The sequence below is a fragment of the Lygodium microphyllum genome, chromosome 2, assembly GCF_053477565.2.
Source record: "Lygodium microphyllum isolate KBCC chromosome 2, Lygodium_microphyllum_v1.1.10, whole genome shotgun sequence".
Taxonomy (NCBI): Eukaryota; Viridiplantae; Streptophyta; class Polypodiopsida; order Schizaeales; family Lygodiaceae; genus Lygodium; species Lygodium microphyllum.
The window spans coordinates 34,720,456-34,735,299 of record NC_141136.1 but is presented as its reverse complement, the minus strand read 5'-3'; the positions used below and the strand labels follow the sequence as shown (position 1 = coordinate 34,735,299).

Sequence of the window (14,844 nt, the reverse complement as noted above, 5' to 3'; positions counted from 1 at the left end):
CCACTGCAAGTGAGGTTGCTGCGATCATGCCTAGACAAGGTGATGATGATACACTTGATCGTCGTAGCATTCAAGTTCGCACACATTCAAGTTCACACAAGGCCATTTGATTTATATTTCTAACTTACATAAGGCATATATGCCACTATTATATGTTCTTCTTTTTCCAAATGGAGAGGATGGATGGCATACTAAAGTTCCATATGCATTTATGGATGCTCATATTAATGCCAATAATCTTGCAAATAAAGATTGTGTCACTCAAATGCAGTATTACGCTTTTCGACTTCAGATTCGAGATGATACTAATGCATGTCTTTTGCATGGTGATCACTTGCTACAACAATACATTGTCGATGCTTATTGTAGCATTGAACAATGTAGATTGGCTTGGTGTCGTCGTAATCAAGCAACATTGCGAGTTGAAATGTATAGCGGATTGGCTAATATGGTCAATGGTTCAGATGCAGTTGATACTAATATCGTTGGGATTGGTGTGGGTAGGAGAATAGTATTGCCATCTAGCTTTACAGGTGGACCAAGATTTGTGTACCAATTATATCAAGATGCTATGGCAATTGTGCGTAGCAAAGGCAAACCTGATTTGTTTATCACCATGGCATGCAATCCTAAGTGGTCTGAAATTACAGATGCTTTGTTGCCTGGTCAAACTGCACATGATCGACCAGATTTAATTGCTAGAGTTTTTCATTTGAAATATAAGGACATGATGCAATCGATAGTGAAAAAGGAGCTGTTTGGTAAAAGTTGCTGGATATGTGTCTGTCATAGAATTCCAAAAGAGAGGCTTGCCTTCTTCACATACGCTCTTGATATTAGAACCACGCTTTAAGCCACTAGAAGCACGTCATTATGATAGATTGGTGTACGCTGAGCTACTTGATAAGGAAAGGTTTTTGGATTTGTATCGAATTATTACTAAATGTAATATACATGGCCCGTGTGGTGAGTTCAATCCAAAAAGTGCTTACATGGTGGACGGAAAGTGTATAAAGGATTATCCAAAAAAGTTTATACATACAACTACAGTTGATAAAACTGGTTATCCTTTATACAGATGTCGAGAGCATGGAAGGACTCATAATGCTAATGGTAACCTCTTGGATAACCGATGGATAGTGCCTTACAATCCTTATTTGAGTTCCAAGTATAGTGCTCACATAAATGTTGAGGTTCGCTCGACAATTGCAGCTGTCAAATATTTGTATAAATATGTATATAAGGGCCATGATGGAGCAACCATTCGGTTTACAAGTACACGTGGTTCCGGATCCAATAATATTGACACAGAAAATATTGATGCACAAAATATTGATGAGATTGAGAGGTACTTAGATGCACGATATATTTCAGCTTCTGAAGCATGTTGGCAAATATTTGAATTCAAACTTCATGATGAGAAACCCGATATTCAACAATTGCAAATACATTTGCTGGAGAGAATACTGTTTCCTTTCGTGACTCTGATAACATTTGTGATGTGGTGCAAAATGAAAATGCTCAAAAAACAACTCTCACAGAATGGTTTACATGCAATCGTTTGCACCCTGACACTAACACAGTTCTCTATCAAGACTTTCCAATGTTTTGGGTTTGGAATGCACGCAAAAAAATGTGGACAAAGAGAAAGAAAGGAAACACATGTGGTCGAATATACTTTGTTTCACCTACGTGTGGAGAAAAATACTATTTGCGCCTACTACTCACTGTATGCAAGGGGTGCACATCCTTTGAGGCATTGCATACGGTTGATAATGTGGTATATTCAACTTTTAAGGAGGCTTGCATTGCAAAAGGAATGTTGGAAACAGATGATGAATGGCAAATGTGTTTGCGTGAAGCTGCATTGATGCAAACCGGTGCTCAATTAAGAAATTTGTTTGCATCCATCTTGGTATTTTGTTCGCCTGCCCGACCTAGGGCTCTATGGGAAGAGTTCTTAGTTCCGCTGATAGAGGATATAAAACATCAACTCTCCTTGCAAAATAGGCGAAATGTTGATATGCAAGATGAGGCCAATAATCATGCATTGATGCATATTCAAAAACTTTTAGATCAACATGGACACAATTTGGCAGAGTATCATGGATTGCCTGAGGTGACAATGCAAGAGTACACAAATCCTTTGATCCTTGATGAACAACTATATGATAAGGTAGAACAAGAGAATACCTTCTTAACAATGCAAGCTATGTTGAATGATGGACAAAGAAATTATTTTATGGCAATAATGAATGCTATTGATAGAAGGAATATAATATTTCAAAAGAGCATGAGAGATTAAAACATTTCACTTTTTGTTAAAGAAAAAAAGTTGAACTTACTTTTCTTTGAAAACCTTAATACTTAAAAAGAACAAGAGACAGTAAAATAGTTCATTTCCTGAAAATATATGATTAAAAAAAAACTTTGATGATATTGCACCAAAATTTTTATGCAAATATAATATGAGAAAAAAAACATTACAGTTATGATAGAAAGTTCAAATAACTTTTTATGGTAGAAATAATTTAAACACAATGTTCTCATATAGTAAAACAAACATACGTTTAACTCCACATAAAATCATGAATATCTATCCATACATGAGAGATATGATTAAAACATTAAAGTATTAAATCAGAGAAAATAAGTCAAACTTGTTTTTCATCGACGAAGAACTCACTATTGAAAAAGAGCATAAGAAAGTACAACACTACATTTTATAGATATGTGAACAAAGAAGAAAAAAAGGCTTTGATTGTATTGAAATAAAAATATTATGCAAATATGATATGAGAGAACAAAGATTACACTTTTGAAAAAATAGAGGTTACAATGCTTTTTGTAAAACTTCTTTATATACAATATTGATGGTACCATTTACCATGTCCTTTTTCTCATCAATCAAGACTGTCAATAATCTGTCCGCAGACTTTACTCTTGAGAAAGCAACATAGAGTTGACCATGAGTAAAGATTGGGGTTTTTAGATATATCCCCAAACATGATAACATTTGGCCTTGAGATTTGTTGATTGTCATTGCAAACGCCAAACGGATTGGGAATTGCAAGCGTTTCATTGAGAAAGGAAGTTCCAGTGTAGTTGGGATGAAAGTTATCCTCGGGATAAAAACTCTGTCACCAATATTGGTCCCTGTAATTATCTCTGCATCAATGACCTTGTTATCGAAAGCCTTGCATACCAGCCTAGTACCATTGCATAAACCTTTAGAAGGATTCAAGTTCTTGAGTAATATTATTGGAGCATTTACTTTGAGCAACAAGATATGAGGAGAAATACCTACACCGAGGTTATGGGAATTTAGATATTCCACAGAATAGAGGAATGAGTTCTCCTTGGTTCTATCCACAGAATCTGTAGTATTGTTTAACCTCTCCCGACATCAGCTGCAATGCATGATTGTTTATCATTTCCACATCATTGTTTCGAGGTGCAAGAATGGCACGCCCACTAAAGAACGTTTTGTAATCAATTACACAATTCATTTCACAATAGACAAAATTGATCAAGTCTTGCATAGATTCTCCCTTTAATAACAATGCAGGTGGAATTTGCAATATATTATTAGTATGTGTCAAATCTTTTCCATCTCCAATGTCTTGCAACCATGCAACAAACCAATGTCTTTTAACAGTGCTGTAAGGTGACTTTGAACAGGTATATTGCATGTAGAATTATTATCTGCTTGCAATGGAATTTTGAACTTTGAATGGGCAGTACGACCATGTGGCAAAAGCAATGCAGCAATACTAGAGGATGATGTAGTTATTGCAATGTGACCTTGACTGCGAAGCTTTGCAAGCAAACATTTGTATAGGAATGTTTTTCTAGAACCTCCATGTTTGACTTATTTTCTATGAAATTTTGTTTGCATTTATACAAAAGTAAGTTTTGAGAAATTATCATGTATAAAGTTCTTTTATACAATATGCATTACAAACTCTTTTTCTCTTCTAAATTGGTCTTCTAATTTCAATATTGTAAAGTCTTTTTTTCTCTTTTTTAAAAATTTGATCAATATTACTAATTTTTATGTTTTCTAAAATTTATTAATAGATGGCCCAAACAGTATTCGAATATTATCGTGCCTCTCCTTATCAAATGAGACTTCAAGAAGCATTGCGAACTATTGCTATGGATGATATTATCCATAGAACTTTGGCTAGGGTAATCGAAAGATTACCCAATGATGGATTTACTAATGGAAACACTCCTTTATATATAGACATTTTATATTTTGGATGGATCCAATGCTACTATGTTGGACAAACAGATGTTGAGTACTTCATATCTCGGTCCCACACTAGACACATACCGAATGACTGGAGTAAATGGGAGTTTCAAGATTTATTATGTTTTGTAACTTTGCATCAGTTTCATCGAAATTCCGCCGATTACTCTACTAATGGTAGAGCCAATCATATTACGTCCCCAGGTAATACTTACTCACCATTTTCATTAATGTTTTGCTTTATAAATTTAATATTTTTATTTCTAAAGTCTTTTTTTTCGTTTTTAGATGTTGCAGCACAATCTGGGGCGGGGCGTGTCACAGCTTCGCCCACACATGTTCCCCGTGCTAGATCCACTGTTGATAATTCATCTAAGAAGAGAAAGCTTTATGTTCGATAGTTGATTTTCGACAGTACAACTATCGTTTTGAAAACATTATATACTTTCTTTTCCATTTACTTGTTGTTATAGTTGGAATTCTTTCAGTGATATTTAAAAATCACTTTTGCTTCAGTTATCTTTTCCAATTATTATGGTTGAGATAATCAATGTTATTGTATTGAATTGTTAGATTTTATAATGAAGTTTAAAAATTGCAAGACTATTTGATTCATTACTAAGTGGAAGAATGTGTGAACAAATTAAAACATTTGTGCTTCACATCGCGCTAGGAGAAAGCTGGCACGTAGTGCCGGGTTGAGTCTAGGCATGGAGTGCCTAGTATAACTCTAAGGTACACTATTGGATGTATAAAGTAAAGTTTACCTCAATAGGTTTTATTAGAAAGAGTTGATGATTCGATGAGGTTATGAGAGAGATCTCACACATATCATATAAAGGTGTTTGGTATGAAATGGTAATTAATGGGCTTGTCTCTACATACAACTTGAAAGAGAGAGAGAGAGAGAGAGAGAGAGAGAGAGATTGAGATTTCCAATACTTTTAACTTCCAAAAGCAATGTAAGAGTAAGCATGTTTGATAAATAGGTTTGGGCCAACTTTAATGATGATTTTGAGAGGACCGTCTTGAATATGGTTTTGCATATAATTGCATGAGTGTCATATTTTTGTTTCCTTTGTAGTACTTGATTACTAATCCTTGGAAGATGAGTTTCTCTTGCTTAAGTGTATCAACTACAAAATTTTGTAGGAAAGAAGCTACTTGTGCGTGACCAACTTTACAATCATGCATTTTTGCACAAGTCATGATTGAGAAAGAGCAAACAATAGTGTGACACTAAAGGATGTATTATTTAAAAGTTTTGTAATAATGAAAGTAAAGCCTTTATTCAATGTCTAAAAATTTATGTTGTGCCTTCAAGTAGCTTGAAAAGGTACACATTAAGTGATGGCATGCCATCTATCATGCGTAAAGCACGGTGTTGATTGGTTGTTTGTGGGCAAAGGAAAGCAATTATACAATAGTGTAATTGCGCACATAAATGCAAAGCGAGAAAAGTATAGCTTATGATGCTAACTCACGGGCAGGTTAGCTAGTTCAAATTTATCTTGTTTTCAAAAAAAAAAAAAAGAGGCTGGAAAAGGCCTCCCTCTTAAGAGAGTCATAGAAAATTTTCAAAAAAGAAAAAAAAAAAGAGGCTGGAAAAAGCCGCCCTCCTAAGAGAGTCATAGAGCTATAAATTTTCTTCTTTGAAAGATGCCTTACCCAAGGTTTGAATTCTCCCACCCATTTAAATTTTATACGCCCCCACACGCTCAAACCACTTGACTTGAGAGCTACAACCCCCATCTTTTTTTGTTTTTCGGGGAAACCTTCAAATATAGATTATAAGCAATTTTCTCGTCTTTTGCTTTTAATCCATATTTGAACGTTGAACGTTCACGCAAAAAATATTTAAAAAATAGTCCCCATGAGCGATGACAGGTGGGAAACTCCAACGTCCACGAGTGACGTCAGCGGATGTTTGTTCGAGAACGTGCAAAATGGCGGCCTGCGTCAGCCGATCGCGGGCGCCGGGATCTCGAACGAGGATCATCCTCGAATCTTCACGTAGAACTCTCCAGATTCGTCCAGAATCCGCGACCGGCTACTCGTGTGGGGCCCACCAACGAATTACAGAAAACACACCAATACACACACACACATCGGTAGAGAATCATCGGAGGGCCGTGGATGAATCGCGTGCGCAAGGGACGGGATCGGATCTTCTTCTTTTCTTTGTTTTTTGAGAAGCTCTAAAGTCTAAATTGTGACTGTAATCATTAATGAAACACGAAAAAACCAAATTGTCACCTTTTAATACAAAATTAACGCTCTATTTTTCTTAAAGAAAGAAAATAAAATTTCGCTCTCCTCCGACTCTCCGAGCCTCTCTCTGTGGATCGGAATCCAGATATAGACTAGATCCTGTCCGCACAGAGCGCACGGCATCCACCGTCTGGCCTCCACGTGGCTCAATCTCGAAAGCACGGGCCACAGTCGGTATCTGGGCTTGCACGTGGGGTGGATCTCAAAAGCAGTGGGCCGCACGCAGCATCTACTTTTTTCTTACTTCCGGAGCATCCACGTGGAGGGCGTTTGTTCTCCAGCGATTCGCGGGAATTTGGAAATCTCAGAATTCAAATTCGCTTTTTTTATCCTTTCCATTTATTCCAAGTGTTAGTTTTGTATGAACGGAGATCCTTAGCCAAGTGAGTCAATGGTTCGGGTTCTCAAGCAGTTGTGAAAGGGAAGACCTTAGACGATAGGGTTATAGAAGCAATAGATTTGTATGATGGGAGATCCTTAGCCAAGGGAGCCAATTGTTAGGGTTCTAAAGCAATTGTGAGAGGAGAAGACGATAGGATTACACGTCAACTTAAAGCAAACTCTAAGGATAATCCTTTACACGCTACAAAGGAAATGGTTGTTCAAGGTAAACGTGCAGGAGACTCTTGTGTAAACACAAGGTTGCAAGGGATTGTTGTGCATTTTAACGGATTGTAAGAAGTAGTTTCAAAAAACAATCAGCAAAGTTTCAGAACTTTTACAAACGTTGAGAAGTTTTGAAACACACCCCAAAGAAGCTTGAGATGCTCTATTTTTGGCCTCCAAAGGTTTTGAAACACACCAAAGAAGCTTGAGATGCTCTAGTTTTGGTCCCCAAACCTTATTGTGCATTTTGCACTCTAAACATGGATAAATTTCCCCATGCTATGAGGTTTCCTCAACAAGCACTTTTTGCTTTAGCAAGCACTTTTTTCTTTAATGCGACCGCATATACTATATTACAATTGGTAAAGTATTGTATTATAATATCTTTAATGTGGTCATTCTTTTTGTTTGGGACATTATCAAGGCCCAAGGGCTAGCACATGTTTTTGGGTCACAATCTCACGTGCCCTTGCGTTGCTCTATCGAGACGAGAACCTGAACCTCACATGGCACACATAGATGTCCTAACCGAGCTACCCTTCAAAGGTTAGTCTTGTATTACATTTGATAATGCCTTCAAAGGTTGTTTCAGGGAAGTCAATGCCATTTTGAGGCTGTGTGGTGGTCATAATCATGTGTTTAGGGTTGCAACCCACCATGCTTTTTTGAAGGGCCGATCCTTTTGAGAATGTTGTAAATACTTAACAAGCACTTAGTGACCTCTAATATAGACCTTGAAGGTCAAGAGGCATAAGAGACTAGTTCAAGCATCCTCCCATTTTGCAGGTAATATTCATGAATTGGTAGCACTTACAATCAAGTTTCACATTATTAGATCCAAATGTGCTTTCACATAATCATCATAATATCAACTACAATGCATTTTTGCAAAAGTAATCCAAGTCTACTTCACCATCACTTTTATTAGAAAGATAGTTGATCTTTGATTTCTTACATCAATTTGTTTTTCAAATGCAATTCATGTGCCTTTTAGTAATATATGTTGATGGAAATAAGACCCATCTTTCATACCAAGGTGAGGCTCCATGAAGCTACCAAATTGTATGTTTTGAACCTTTGACCTCCCACAATATACACACAAACATTGGGCCACAACTTGTTGGTATCTGTTACAAATGTTGCATAAGGGAAATTTTGAGGTTTAAAAATGGCCTTGTAATTTACCAAAATATTCCCTCAAAAAATAGTGGCATGATAAAATTCTCGCAAATGAGCTCCAAACTTGTCGAAGGTTGCACTTTTAGAACCTACTCTTCAAGAGCTTACCATTGATATATGGGTTGCTAGGGCTTGAAAGTGGGACAATCAAGTTACACACCAGACTTCTTTTTGCTTAGGTAATAAAATGCAATCTCCAACAAGTTTAGAGTTCATATACAAAAATTTTAACATACCATCATTTTTTGAGGGAATATTTTCGTCAAACTCCTTTCCAATGCCATTTTTAAGCCTCAATTTTCTCCTAATGCTTGGGCACTTTGTTATTATGTTAAATGTTGTATCGTGATCCTTCTTTATATACATGTTAGTTGCCTTAGATGTAAATCGGTTGTAATGCTAAGCCGTAACTCTCAAGGCTACCATGTCAACAAAACATGCTTTTTTGGGATCTTAGAAGTTTTTAAACAAAACCCAAAGATTGGCCATGGTTTTACCATGTATAAGGAGAGAGAAATAAAGAGCAAAGAATGGGAACAAGTGCTAGGTTCCTTTCAAAAGTGTACCAGGAGTAAGTAATACTTAAGTGTATATAAAGAAGGAAATATAGTACAAGGCATTGAATGAAAAATAAACAACATTCATGAAAAACCAAGGTTTCGTGTCGAGTGAAGCGTTGAATTTGAAAATATGCCTATAAATTTTATGAGAAGTTTTTTAATCATTTAGTATAAGGTTGCTTTAGTGATAATATGACCCAAAAACCGGCAAAATATAAGAAAAAGTCCACTATTTTTTTAAAATCCCATGTAAACTTAAAGAAAGTGCACATGAAGACACTCAACTCTTTGTATGTAAGAGCATTTGATAGTAGACTTGAGTAAGAGTAATAATTGGAGATATCCTATTCAATATTCAATCAAATACCAAATAAAAGCATTTCTGAATAGGATGACATACTTTATGAATCTTTTGCCTAACTCCATGTCCGATAGGAACTCGAGAATAAAGTCCCACTCAAGCCTATCATAGGCTTTGTCAAAGTCAATTTTCATTAAAACAAAGTCTTGGTTATGCTTTTGAGCATACATGAGGCCTTTCCAAAGGTCCAAAACATATCCTCCTTTCCTAAACCCTTTATATTTCTTTCTAATCCATTTGTCTAAATGGGCATTGAATCTTCTAGCCAATGCTTTAGCAAATATTCTATATGTTGTGTTCAAGTGAGCAATCGAGCTCCAATTCCCTAGACACTCATTTTCCTTCTTATGTATAAGTTTGACAACCCCTTCAATGATGGAAAAGGGGAGGGCACCAAATCAAACTTATTGCTTCCAAACATAAAAATAGGGGTTGAACCAAGGACCTAATGGCATCGGCTATTTCAAAGTCCACCAAATCAGCAATCCAAAAAAAAAAAAAAAAAAAACCTAGTTCCTATGGCACAACTTTCTTCCTACACTTGGACACTTTAGCCATAGCCTCCATTTGCAAGGGAGTGGGGATGTTCACCACACTAAAGATGTTGAAGAAACATTCATGAACAACTACAAGGTTCTCCTATCATTGGGCCAAACGTCCCATGTACTTTTTTTAGGACAGGGATATGCTCCTTACTTGATCACATTTTATAGCTTAGCATTTGCACAATCTCCACCGCCACTATTAAGTTTTGCATTTGCCAAGTGAACTTTAACCAGTTTTATAATCTTGCGGTCATCTTCGTGATTGTTTTTTTCTCATAGATTCATCAAGTATTCACAAGAAACATTTTTGGTAGCAAATACAAAAACCTTCAACTCAAGACTTTTGAGGGATTTTTTTACTTAAATTACACATACTTGCCATTCTTATGTAACCAAAAATCGAGTAAAGTTCAACATTTTAAGCCTTTTAAAATTTTCTGAAGGATTGAAATTTTCATGGTTCAACATTAAAATTTGGTTTTTCATGCACAGTGGATGCATCTTAGCACAATGTCGATCGAATTTTTCTTGCCCTCCACCATCGCAGCTGCAACCATCTCTTAAATCTACATACAATCAAATTAACTTCCAATGTCCTACCGGAGGACATTGGAAGGCTTTCATATTACCTTTCCGTTTTGGAAAATTTTTAAAGGTATATTAGTCTAGCAGATTATTTGAAAAGTTGTTAGAAATTTTGAGAGGTACATAAATCTAACACATTGTTTGGAAAGATCTTGAAACAGAGTGCTCCACTCCCACAGCATGAAATCTCACATGTACCCAATTTTAAAAAATGACTGTTGCTTGGCCTTTGGATATACTCACTTTTATGATACACATCATGTGGCTAAGTTGGCACGGAGACTACTGCAGTCTCTTCTTCATGCGCCAACTCACAAGGAAAACAAAGGCTTTTGGTTGACAAATAATGAAAAGCTATACAATGGAATGGCTGGATTTGAAAGGCACCCAAGCAGAACCCAGAGGCCTCAAGAAGCAGTCTTATCTCCCCCGCATCGTGCCTCAAAGACCCTGCAGGTTCTTCTCTGAACCCTCCACTATCAATTGCCCATACTGCCCCTCATTCCAGCATACAATTAGGCAGCTGGCAAGTGTAGAAGTGACTCTAGCATAATGGTACTGCCATCCATACTGCAAAAGAGAAGACACAGTGGCCCATGCATGCCCCTCATTCCAGCATACAATCAGGCAGCTGACAAGAGTAAAAGTGGCTCTGACATAATGGCACACTTCCATGGGGCAAGAAAGAAGCCACAACCACCTCAATGAGCAGAATGAGTAAAGTAGCCTCAAAGAAAAATACACAGAATTGACTCTCATCTGATCTCCATGCTCTTGTTGTATAGTACATTCACGGTTGCCACTAGCCTCCTCCCTAAACAAAGGACCTCTCCATTCCAAACCGATGTAAGACCTGTACAAGCTTGTCCCGAGACAAGGGCTGCATCGACCAAAATCCACCAGTCAGGGATCATGGTAACATTCATCTTTCTTGCTTAACAGCTTTAGAAAATTCTGGTTTCTGAAGGCCCTCACATGACATGGAACGCTCTTCATGCAAAGTTCAAGCAACAACCAAACAAAAAACAAAAACAGAAGAGCAGCTGAGAGTAGAAAGGCCATTACCTTTGTCTGGAAATCGTCCACACCGGCCTCCAAGAAAAGTTCTTTGTCAGACTGTAAGGCATTACCAGTCAAGGCAACTATAGGAGTCTTCACACCCATCAGTCGAAGCTGTCTAGTAGCCTGTGTAAATAGGAAAGGGGTTGCATCAGTTCCGTCCACCAGTGAAGAGAAAATCAAGTTAAGCAGTTAAGTCCACACCTCATGTCCATCCATGACAGGCATCTCTTTATCCATCAAAATGAGGTCATAAGTCCTACCCTGCTTGCAGAGATCGACTGCGACCTGCCCATTCTCTGCTTCATCGCAACTTAAATTTAAGGTTTGTAAGACCTTTCTCAATACTATCTGTTCAGAGGCAAGGCAATAATGGGCAATACCAGTCAGACACTTCAAGCTAGCAGCCTAATTGTGAAGCTAAATGAACCCAAGCAGGTACTCACTCGATTTATCACTGCATCTTCTACGAGTAAAACTCTTCGTCCATTGATTTCTTTACTTTCAACATGTGAGCTTTGGGCTGCAAAAGTTTGTTCCGTAGTCTGGCTCTTTTCAGGAGCACGAGCTGATGCTTGAGCTGATTGATGAACCTGCGTTAAAAAGCTTAACAACTCATCCTGTGATGGAAGTTTGTACACCACCCCATGGACGACAGGAACAAGAGGGTAAGGAATACAGAGGTGAAATGAACTCCCTTCTCCCTCCTTGGACTGTACACCAATGTAACCACCTGACTGCTCTGCAAAACGCTTTGCAATACTCAAACCCAGACCAGAAACACCTGCTTTTTGGACCCACCCTGACGTCACAAAAGAGTAGGGCTCAAACAGCTTCGCTTGATCTTCGGCTGAGATACCTGTTTGTGAGAACAAACACAACGGAAAAAACAAACAAACTGCACATCATCACATCCAATTCACACAGGAGATAGAGAATACAGCAGGCACCTCCTGATCTAGATGATGTGATAAATGGTTAAAATGCAAGGGAAAACAGATTACTGGTGCTAGGGAAAAGAGAGACCAAAAACACAGCACATCACAGAGATTCAAAAACCCTTACCACTGCTTGTATCATTTACTGCAATAAGCACCTTTGCAAAGCTCCGTCCACCAAATGAATGTACAGAATTCATGGGACTATTTGATGAGCCACATGAACCCTCCACGTTGGGGCAAGAGGACAAACAGCAATCCTGAGTTTGCACCAGGGCCATCTTGCCAAGGTTGCATGGACATTCTAGCTCTTTTTGATAAACTTCCTCACATTTGATGTTTAGCTCCAGTCTGCCGCCTGAAGGCGTAAACTTTACAGCATTGCTTAGAAAATTGCCTGCAATATTGAAGGCATATGCTCTGAGTTATTTATGCTTCACAACACCTAGTGCTCATTGCCAATTACTGAACAAATTTTAATCATACCCAAAGTTTGAAGAACTCGATGCTTGTCACCAATCACATGGTTTGAGCTTAATACAGCCTTTGCAACTGGGTCAATACTCATGGTAAAGGAAAGCTGCTTTTGATACAGTAAATCCTTTAGGCCCCAGGATAAAAATTTCACAACAGCAAGAAGATTAAATTCTTCCAGGTTTAGCTTCATCATACCCTCCTCCTGTTGACCTGTTGTAGCGAGATCTATTCATCAGAAACTGGCTCACAGAAAGGAGCTAAAGCTGGTGGACAGCAAAACCAACTGGATGAAAAAATCCACAGACAAATGGAGCTTACCTATGTCTGCGACATCATCCAGGACACTAGTCATTGTCTGCGCACAATCAAGCATCATTTTTACGAGGTCTGTATCTTCATCTAGTTCAGAACTTGACAGCTGCTTATCCGCCTTTGATTTCAAATGCCCCAAACCAAGAACAATGGCATTAAAGGGCACTACAGAAGGAAATAGAAAATGACTGACGTCAGCAAGTCACAAGGTTCATGATCCACCTGTCCATTACAAAGATGCTTAAATAAACCACAATTAACTCCAAAGTCCCACACACAAGTATCAAGCGTTTCTCCCTTATCAAACCATACAGTCATCATGGCACTCAGGCACCCATCCGTGAGAACATTGCCTATTTGAATTCATTCACACAGCTTCTGCGCAGAATTTAAGCCTGACCCTCAACCTCTCGAGATGGCGAACAGAAGCTCGTGGTACCTCGGATGTTGTGAAATACATAGGTAATAAATTGCTGCTTGGCACAATGGGCACTGTCAGCACTCTCCTCAGCCTTCTCTGCTCTGTTGAGACTCTGCTCCATGACATAATCGCAGCAATGTGAAACTGTCATACGCTTCCAAAGAGAGGTCGCCAACAAAAGGCAGCCACCCAGGAGCCCAGACACCTGATACAGTGAACAATGGGACTGATAGGCCATTTCACGGGTGCTTGTGCTCTGTGCAGCCAGCCTGAGATCAGCTGAAGACACTGCAATTGCCATGGATGAGAAGAACACGGACATCATCATCCATAGCCCAAATGAGATGCCCAGCCTGAGGATCTCCAAGTCCAATTCATGGTCCGAGGCCGTGCAGAAATGCCCGTCTGGGCCTGTCTTGAGAGCAGGGGCAGCGAAAGGAGCATTGGCTGCTGCATTCGCCTCTTTTCTGCTACCTCGCGGCGGCCTGCGGAATCTGAACTTCCTTCTGGGACCTTTATTATGTGATGTGGCCCTCATCTCTGTGCTCTCGTCTTCTGTCAGGGGTTCTTCAGGCCTGGGGTTCACGAGGGCAGGGCCTTCTGTGGAAGCAGCCCACGATGAGGGGCCATGCAGCCCGGTGCTGCACCTGATGCGTGCCGCAGCACACCTGCTGAGCTCTCTGACGGAGGCGATGGCGGCTGCGAAGATCCTCCTGTCACAGAAATTTCTGTGCTCCTGCACCTCCTCTTCCTCCCTCTCCTTCCCCTGCAAGGTGCAGTCACCTGCTAGCAGAAGGGCAGGGGGAGAAGGGGAGATAGAGAGTGGAGGCTCCATTAAACCACACAAGAGCATGGCCTAGCATAGAAGCTCCATCCAATCCGATCCGATTGTTTTGTTGAGATCTTGAAGCGGGCAATGGAGGTTTGATAGTTGGAGTGATTCGATGATGATTGATGTGAGGGAAGAAAGCCCTCCTTCTGTGCGTGATTGAGAGAGATACGATTTGGTAGGCCCTGCGAGCCTTGCTTTGAAGCAAAGAGAGAGAGAGGGAGAGAGAGAGAGAGAGAGGAGAAGCAATCCACAAAGATATGCTCCACATAGACCAAAAAGAAAAGGGCAAAAGAGCAAAGGCAAAAGCCAAGTGTTCATGGACAGCTCCCAAATCTCATGAAGGTTTTATTTTATTTCCTCTACATTCTTACATAATGCTCGGTCACGCACAGGCGTGTCATTCACAACTCAGGAAAAAGACTTAGCCTAGTCTTTAGCGGGTT

The 14,844-nt window shown here is 39.1% G+C and overlaps 1 protein-coding gene across 2 annotated transcripts; it reads right to left on the bottom strand.

Moving 5' to 3' along the window:
• Positions 1-10,459: 10,459 nt before the first annotated feature.
• On the bottom strand, positions 10,460-14,623 carry LOC148039594 (two-component system protein A-like). Of its 2 annotated transcripts, none has more exons than XM_087692087.1 (8): positions 13,588-14,619; positions 13,155-13,313; positions 12,846-13,046; positions 12,487-12,756; positions 11,868-12,280; positions 11,626-11,772; positions 11,428-11,547; positions 10,460-11,242 (listed from the first exon to the last, which is right to left on the bottom strand). In XM_087692087.1, the coding sequence occupies exons 1-8, from the start codon at positions 14,420-14,422 to the stop codon at positions 11,177-11,179; spliced, it is 2,211 nt and encodes a 736-aa protein (XP_087548213.1). In that variant the 5' UTR covers positions 14,423-14,619; the 3' UTR covers positions 10,460-11,176. The 2 variants fall into 2 exon arrangements, 1 of the variants encoding a protein (XP_087548213.1); XR_015693013.1 differs by having other exon boundaries at positions 11,214-11,242; positions 11,685-11,772; positions 13,588-14,623.
• Between the last annotated feature and the right edge of the window lie 221 nt (positions 14,624-14,844).

Excerpts from the sequence above, each read along its gene's own strand:
- LOC148039594 (XM_087692087.1), bottom strand. The coding sequence starts at position 14,422 with ATGCTCTTGTGTGGTTTAATGGAGCCTCCACTCTCTATCTCCCCTTCT. Across the intron at positions 13,047-13,154 it reads GGATGATGTCGCAGACATAG|GTCAACAGGAGGAGGGTATG; the intron begins GTAAGCTCCATT and ends TCGCTACAACAG. Across the intron at positions 11,243-11,427 it reads TGGACGATTTCCAGACAAAG|CCCTTGTCTCGGGACAAGCT; the intron begins GTAATGGCCTTT and ends TGGTCGATGCAG.